This window comes from Symsagittifera roscoffensis, unplaced genomic scaffold (assembly GCF_963678635.1).
Source record: "Symsagittifera roscoffensis unplaced genomic scaffold, txSymRosc1.1 SCAFFOLD_150, whole genome shotgun sequence".
Taxonomy (NCBI): domain Eukaryota; kingdom Metazoa; phylum Xenacoelomorpha; order Acoela; family Convolutidae; genus Symsagittifera; species Symsagittifera roscoffensis.
This window is the reverse complement of record NW_026971385.1, coordinates 100,028-108,873: the sequence shown is the minus strand read 5'-3', so window position 1 is coordinate 108,873 and position 8,846 is coordinate 100,028. Positions and strand designations below refer to the sequence as shown.

The following is an 8,846-nucleotide window of genomic DNA, read 5'->3' as shown; positions in this document are numbered from 1 at the left end:
GATCAATTTGAAATCGATTTAAAATCAATTTAAATCCACAGGAAACCATTTCTGTCAGTGCGGGTTGGCTTTAAGTGCAACCAATCAGAATTCCGAAAGATGTTTTTGGTTGCTTTCAGCAATGGGATCAAAAGAACTCTTCATTTGTACCACCAATAAATTTAAAATCGTAATACTTGCTTTGCTAAAAAAATTTCTGATTATTGTTCCGACCACGAAATGGGAATGAGTTTTATATAAGTTGTGTTTCAATCTTTCTACTCTTTTTCGCAATACATGAAGGTCCCAGTGATTTATCGTATTGCCATTTTGAAATCGTGATTGACCAATATTAATAAGTATTCTTCTGGCGTGATTGATCAAATTCTCAGATTTTTTTTCGGCAGAGAAAAACTGAATTGATAATTTGGTTTGTACTCCATTTTAGAGCAAGTTAAGCTCCAATTAGCACTTCTCATGCACTAAACACTTGATAATCCTCATGTGGACTGAATTCAACTGGATATTTTTACCGTCGTTTTTTTCTGAATTTGTCTTTTTGCGGCCTAAGAATGACATTACCATTGACACTTCATTGATCCTCTCCTCCTTCTGTTGTGTGTATTTGAAAGCCATCTGCCCTGCATTCTCTACACTGTGCTTCACAGCCTCAAACAGTTGGGCTACTTTGGCTTTCTTCCTCTCAAATGACTCCACTGACCCCTGTGATAACGTCAGCTCCGGCTTGCTTCAATTACATATACTATTTATTTTGACGCGTAAACAAGTCACAAATAGTCTTTCGGCAAAAAAAGATGATAACACCATACTGAAAATTAAGACATTTATGAAGGAAAGGACCACCTCAGTCACGGCTAACCACTGTTGCGCTTATTTGTTAAGATTTTCTCACTCTGGGAAGTGTTGCTTCACGTTTAAACAACGAGCACACCACAAAACAAAACCTTCTGTGCACTTAAGTTTTTGCTCCAACTCCAGAAGCATGCACAGGTTTTTTTTTGAGGATGGGGGCTGTTTTTGCGAGAAAAAAATTAAAATTTTAGTCGAAAATTTTTTTGGTTGACTAAATTGATTTTCTGAGCTCCCCTAAAGCTCTATCAAGACCCATTTATTACGGCCTTTGCAGAGAACTTTTTAAAAAAACAGGCGAAAAACGAGAAACTTTTGAAAGTCAATTTAACCAAAAATTTGGGCATTTTTAAATCAGATTTATTGGCATAGGACGGCGGCAGTAGACACGCCACAGCGTCTCTTAAGTTAGTTAAGTTTAGCGGGAATTTTTTTTTTATTTCGTCTACTGAAAGTATTTAGTAGTAAACAGGTCTTGTAATCTGCTCAGGCGATTGTTTGACGGTTTCATCGTTGTTTTTCAAGCCAAGTCGTATTTAAATCAAATTGCGTACAAGCAAACAAGCAAAATTAACTTGAAAGTCGCTTAAAGTCACTTTTACGAGCATAGTAGTTTTTAGTGAAAGTTGTATTACATAATTTAGCTCACGAACGAACTTTTTTTACGAAACACCTTTTACAAGTAAAGGAAACAAGAGAGTTCGTTTTGAAAACTAGTGGTATGACAATTAGAAGAAAGATTTTTAAACAAAACTCGCTCTTCTCGGTTTTGTAAGTTAAGGATTGGTGTTTATGCTATAATGATGTTGAGGTCAATCGAAAAAACTGTAAGATGAACCGTCGGCACAAAAGATACTAGTTTTCTACCGAATTTATTTTGTTTTTAAAAAAATCATTGTAACAATTGTATCTATGATAATTGGGAACTTCTCAATGGTCAGATCAATTTTTAAAAAGATCATTGAAACATCCTTGAATTATGTAAACAAATAACAAACAATTTGATTAAAAACAGGCTATCCAGACCGTACCTTTAGTTTAAGAGCGTTTCATAATTCCTTTGCAGTTCTCATGAGGTTGGTCAGAAAAAATCTAGGGTCTACTTTGATCTTCCGTTCCTCTGATTTCGTGATGACATATTTGGTATCCTTGATATTCGCCAGTTCAAGCCCACTGGATTGATTTTTTCGCTCTTCCTTGCTAGGAACTGCAATCTCTCCTTCGTTTGGCTTCGAAATTGCTTCTTCTTGTTGTTGTTCCGGAGGAACTTTTTCTTCTTGGTCTGCTGGGTGTCCATCTCTGTCTATGATTTCTGGTTTGTCATCATAATCATCTTCGATGCCCGGATCCCTCCTTCCACCGCACATTGTTTCCTGGTCCGGCTTGTCGTCAATATGATTGAAAGCTTCGCTGATTTCAGGTGAGACTTCAGGAATAGTTTTCTCCTTTATTGGGGGAGCTCTGTCAAAATCTTGGGGTCCCAAATCTTGTCGACGGTTTTGTTCAAATCGGTATCTCGGATTTGACGATGCTTGTTGAAATGTTTGCTGATGATGTTGACGTCGTTGAGTTTGCTGTTGGAATTCTTGCGCATGGCTACTTTGCTGAAACGCAGATTGTTGAACATTCTGTTCTGCTTTGAAGTTTGAAACTTGTTGGACATTATGACCTTGAGCTCGTTCAGCTTGAATTTCGTGACTTTGGTTCAAATTTGGTGAACTATAGTCATATTCCAAATAACCATCCTCCTCATTTTTAAATGGAACATCAGTTTCAAGTTGTCCATTTCTCTCTCGACGAAATGCGGCGTTCTGTTTTTGCTGGAACCTTCCATCCCTTTCAGCGTGTGCAAATTGAATATTTTCCCTTTGCAGCATTTGTTCATTTTCAAGATCATTTTGACCAGTTTGAAAATCACTCTCAATGTGCTCAAAATTATCATTTTCTCCATTTTTGGCATGACTGAAGCCAGAAGTATCGTTTTGTGAGGTAAAAACTTCATTTTCGAGATTGTTTTGCTGCCAATTTTCACAATCTTTTTGTCCCTGGTTCCTTTTTGTTGATTTTGAAACCTTTATTAGCGTTGTTGCTGAACTTGGACATTATTTGACATTTGAAAAGCCTGATCATTTTCAAAAAAGTTTCTTTCAGTGATGTTGTTTTTGACGCGCTCAGTTTCTGTTTCATTTTCGTTTAAGTTTTCAACTTCTTCGTTAGTTTCCCGCATTTCTTCAACGTGCTTAAATTGTTCACCCTCCTCGTTTGCCTGTTCACGCGGTGTAATTTGCCGCACTTCTGAAAACTGTGCTGTTTTGAACTGCTCATTGTCGACCATAAAATTCCATTATTGTCGATATTATGGTCGTTAACCTCGAACCCTGAATCCATAACTGATTGCTCTCCGGCAGCAACTTGATCATGTCGTTCTGGTTGCGGAACAGTTTCCCTCGGCGTTTCTGTTAAAGAAATCACATGGATGTCTTCGAGTTTGAGTTCAGCGTAATTTTTTTTGTATATTTGTCCAGCAAACCGAAAATATTCATACCCATTTGAAACCACATTAAAAAAATTTTGGTTCTTATGAAATCCAAATCATGGCTGAAAAAGCATCATTATGATATCACACTTGACTCTCTAAGTTTTCTTTGGATTGGTCAAATGTTTTGTAAAAACACACCTTCAACATTAGCTTCCTAGCACTCGGATGAGAAGCAAAAATCTAAAAACCTAGTTTTATTTATGATAGTTTGAACAATCAGCAGTTTGCTTACGTATTCATTCCCGCACTGACAAAAATGGATGAGGATCGATTTTAGTATGAAAAAAGTACGTTGATTAAATTTAGATCAATTTTACTGTGAAAAAAGTACGTTGATTAAACTTAGATTGATTTTAGTATGAAAAAAGTACGAAGATTAAATAAAAAGATGAAGTTTGATTTGGATCGATTTAAAATCGATTTATATTGATCTTCAATCCCAAATCAAAAACTTATCTAAATCGATTTTAAATTAATTTAAATCCATTTTTTCCAGTCTGAATTTGTTTTTATTTTTAAGGGGATTAAAACTGATTTAAATTGATTTGAATAGATTTTTTTTAATCAAGATTTATCAGTTTCAAATTTTTATTGCCTTTTTATTTCTTGCCTATTATTTTTCATTAAACATCCATAGCGTTTTGTAGCATAAAAAAGACCAAATTAAAAGACCAAAATATCGATAAATTTCTATGATTTTCTTGCATATTTTGAGATCAAAAACTGATCTATATTGACCTTTTTCTTGATTCGTTTCATAAGTTTTTGCTTAAAATCTGATTTACTTTCTTGATTTTCTATGATTTTATTGCATATTATTGAAATCGCAATTTAATTTTACCTGAGTTTTGTTAACAATGTTGATGCGCGAATTCTGATTTGTAATGATGATTTTCTAGATTTTCATTGCATATTTTTGAGCTCAACATCTGGTTCATATTAACAAATTTTATTTATTTCTTGAACTCTAAAACATCTGGCACGTGTGTTTTCATTTGAAAAATCAAGAAAAAAATATGTTAATTAGTTTTTCAAAAAAAATGTTTTTTTTTGCTTTGTAAGCAAAAAAAATCGATTTTTGGTGCGTCAGAAAATCCATCGAAATCGATTTTAATCGATTTTAAAATTTTCAAAAAGATCGATTTAAATCGATTTAAGTGAGCTTCTGATAGATTTCAAGAGAGATTCGGATGGATTTTAGTGAGTCGGAAAATCCATCGAAATTGATTTTATTCGATTTTTTAGACACTTAAATCAATTTAAAAGTTTCAAAAAGATTGATTTAACTCGATGTAAAATCCATTTAAGTTTGTAAAATGTACATAGTTAATCAATTTTGATCAATTTGAAATCGATTTAAAATCAATTTAAATCCACAGGAAACCATTTCTGTCAGTGCGGGTTGGCTTTAAGTGCAACCAATCAGAATTCCGAAAGATGTTTTTGGTTGCTTTCAGCAATGGGATCAAAAGAACTCTTCATTTGTACCACCAATAAATTTAAAATCGTAATACTTGCTTTGCTAAAAAAATTTCTGATTATTGTTCCGACCACGAAATGGGAATGAGTTTTATATAAGTTGTGTTTCAATCTTTCTACTCTTTTTCGCAATACATGAAGGTCCCAGTGATTTATCGTATTGCCATTTTGAAATCGTGATTGACCAATATTAATAAGTATTCTTCTGGCGTGATTGATCAAATTCTCAGATTTTTTTTCGGCAGAGAAAAACTGAATTGATAATTTGGTTTGTACTCCATTTTAGAGCAAGTTAAGCTCCAATTAGCACTTCTCATGCACTAAACACTTGATAATCCTCATGTGGACTGAATTCAACTGGATATTTTTACCGTCGTTTTTTTCTGAATTTGTCTTTTTGCGGCCTAAGAATGACATTACCATTGACACTTCATTGATCCTCTCCTCCTTCTGTTGTGTGTATTTGAAAGCCATCTGCCCTGCATTCTCTACACTGTGCTTCACAGCCTCAAACAGTTGGGCTACTTTGGCTTTCTTCCTCTCAAATGACTCCACTGACCCCTGTGATAACGTCAGCTCCGGCTTGCTTCAATTACATATACTATTTATTTTGACGCGTAAACAAGTCACAAATAGTCTTTCGGCAAAAAAAGATGATAACACCATACTGAAAATTAAGACATTTATGAAGGAAAGGACCACCTCAGTCACGGCTAACCACTGTTGCGCTTATTTGTTAAGATTTTCTCACTCTGGGAAGTGTTGCTTCACGTTTAAACAACGAGCACACCACAAAACAAAACCTTCTGTGCACTTAAGTTTTTGCTCCAACTCCAGAAGCATGCACAGGTTTTTTTTTGAGGATGGGGGCTGTTTTTGCGAGAAAAAAATTAAAATTTTAGTCGAAAATTTTTTTGGTTGACTAAATTGATTTTCTGAGCTCCCCTAAAGCTCTATCAAGACCCATTTATTACGGCCTTTGCAGAGAACTTTTTAAAAAAACAGGCGAAAAACGAGAAACTTTTGAAAGTCAATTTAACCAAAAATTTGGGCATTTTTAAATCAGATTTATTGGCATAGGACGGCGGCAGTAGACACGCCACAGCGTCTCTTAAGTTAGTTAAGTTTAGCGGGAATTTTTTTTTTATTTCGTCTACTGAAAGTATTTAGTAGTAAACAGGTCTTGTAATCTGCTCAGGCGATTGTTTGACGGTTTCATCGTTGTTTTTCAAGCCAAGTCGTATTTAAATCAAATTGCGTACAAGCAAACAAGCAAAATTAACTTGAAAGTCGCTTAAAGTCACTTTTACGAGCATAGTAGTTTTTAGTGAAAGTTGTATTACATAATTTAGCTCACGAACGAACTTTTTTTACGAAACACCTTTTACAAGTAAAGGAAACAAGAGAGTTCGTTTTGAAAACTAGTGGTATGACAATTAGAAGAAAGATTTTTAAACAAAACTCGCTCTTCTCGGTTTTGTAAGTTAAGGATTGGTGTTTATGCTATAATGATGTTGAGGTCAATCGAAAAAACTGTAAGATGAACCGTCGGCACAAAAGATACTAGTTTTCTACCGAATTTATTTTGTTTTTAAAAAAATCATTGTAACAATTGTATCTATGATAATTGGGAACTTCTCAATGGTCAGATCAATTTTTAAAAAGATCATTGAAACATCCTTGAATTATGTAAACAAATAACAAACAATTTGATTAAAAACAGGCTATCCAGACCGTACCTTTAGTTTAAGAGCGTTTCATAATTCCTTTGCAGTTCTCATGAGGTTGGTCAGAAAAAATCTAGGGTCTACTTTGATCTTCCGTTCCTCTGATTTCGTGATGACATATTTGGTATCCTTGATATTCGCCAGTTCAAGCCCACTGGATTGATTTTTTCGCTCTTCCTTGCTAGGAACTGCAATCTCTCCTTCGTTTGGCTTCGAAATTGCTTCTTCTTGTTGTTGTTCCGGAGGAACTTTTTCTTCTTGGTCTGCTGGGTGTCCATCTCTGTCTATGATTTCTGGTTTGTCATCATAATCATCTTCGATGCCCGGATCCCTCCTTCCACCGCACATTGTTTCCTGGTCCGGCTTGTCGTCAATATGATTGAAAGCTTCGCTGATTTCAGGTGAGACTTCAGGAATAGTTTTCTCCTTTATTGGGGGAGCTCTGTCAAAATCTTGGGGTCCCAAATCTTGTCGACGGTTTTGTTCAAATCGGTATCTCGGATTTGACGATGCTTGTTGAAATGTTTGCTGATGATGTTGACGTCGTTGAGTTTGCTGTTGGAATTCTTGCGCATGGCTACTTTGCTGAAACGCAGATTGTTGAACATTCTGTTCTGCTTTGAAGTTTGAAACTTGTTGGACATTATGACCTTGAGCTCGTTCAGCTTGAATTTCGTGACTTTGGTTCAAATTTGGTGAACTATAGTCATATTCCAAATAACCATCCTCCTCATTTTTAAATGGAACATCAGTTTCAAGTTGTCCATTTCTCTCTCGACGAAATGCGGCGTTCTGTTTTTGCTGGAACCTTCCATCCCTTTCAGCGTGTGCAAATTGAATATTTTCCCTTTGCAGCATTTGTTCATTTTCAAGATCATTTTGACCAGTTTGAAAATCACTCTCAATGTGCTCAAAATTATCATTTTCTCCATTTTTGGCATGACTGAAGCCAGAAGTATCGTTTTGTGAGGTAAAAACTTCATTTTCGAGATTGTTTTGCTGCCAATTTTCACAATCTTTTTGTCCCTGGTTCCTTTTTGTTGATTTTGAAACCTTTATTAGCGTTGTTGCTGAACTTGGACATTATTTGACATTTGAAAAGCCTGATCATTTTCAAAAAAGTTTCTTTCAGTGATGTTGTTTTTGACGCGCTCAGTTTCTGTTTCATTTTCGTTTAAGTTTTCAACTTCTTCGTTAGTTTCCCGCATTTCTTCAACGTGCTTAAATTGTTCACCCTCCTCGTTTGCCTGTTCACGCGGTGTAATTTGCCGCACTTCTGAAAACTGTGCTGTTTTGAACTGCTCATTGTCGACCATAAAATTCCATTATTGTCGATATTATGGTCGTTAACCTCGAACCCTGAATCCATAACTGATTGCTCTCCGGCAGCAACTTGATCATGTCGTTCTGGTTGCGGAACAGTTTCCCTCGGCGTTTCTGCTTCCTGGATTGCGTCGGGATTATTAAGCTCAACTGGTTCCGACTGACTTTCCTGCGAGTTCATAACTTTTTCACTAGCCGACCCAACGTCAAAATCCTTCGACTTTATTACACTTTTTGAGCTGTAGGAGCTACTGTTATTTCTACTCGGAATTTGAGGTTGGGGTTCCCCAGCTATAAAATGATTTTCATCGACAGGTCTAGCTCTGATGTTTTGATAGTCAAATGCTGGTAAACTGTCGCCCCTCAGTCGTGAACCCGATTGTCGCAAAGCCGAGTCGGTTCTGGATTGAGGCCTTGATCTGTAATCCGAAGACAATCGCGACGACAAGTTATTTCGGTTGTCGTGCGGGTTTCCAAAACTACCTCGGTAAGACGACAAGCTACTTCGTTGACTTCTAGCGGCTGGACTGGGCGAGGTATATCTAAACTCGTTCGGCCCCCCATGGAACGACTCTTTCATCAAGTTTTGCCTCTGATCTAGCCTTGAACCTCTATTGTCCGGTTGCATAATGTTTGCTATAGCTGAAGGTGTTCTTTCTTCCTGACTAAAAGACTGAGGCCGCGAGTTCCTCGAATTCCTCTGCATCAACACCGGACTTACAGCTTGATTGTTATTTTGTGGTTCATAAACACTATTTACAACTTTTTGGTTATTGTTTTGAGGATTGCTTTAACCAATTACTACTTCTGCGTTGTCTTGTTTCTGGCTAGCAACGCGCATCATGTCTGGATTATCTGGATGCTGGTAGATGCTATTCACAGTATCTCGCTGCTGTAAATGTCCGGTTGCATAATTTCTGCCATAGCTG

General features: G+C 36.3%; 1 protein-coding gene across 1 annotated transcript; it reads right to left on the bottom strand.

Moving 5' to 3' along the window:
• Positions 1–561: 561 nt before the first annotated feature.
• LOC134856350 (putative uncharacterized protein DDB_G0268364) lies at positions 562–7,452 on the bottom strand (the record flags this gene model as incomplete). Its single annotated transcript, XM_063872705.1, has 5 exons — positions 6,679–7,452; positions 5,288–5,428; positions 3,220–3,305; positions 1,953–2,811; positions 562–702 (listed from the first exon to the last, which is right to left on the bottom strand). Coding segments are annotated over exons 1-5 (2,001 nt in total), but the record flags the coding sequence as incomplete, so codon positions are not given.
• Between the last annotated feature and the right edge of the window lie 1,394 nt (positions 7,453–8,846).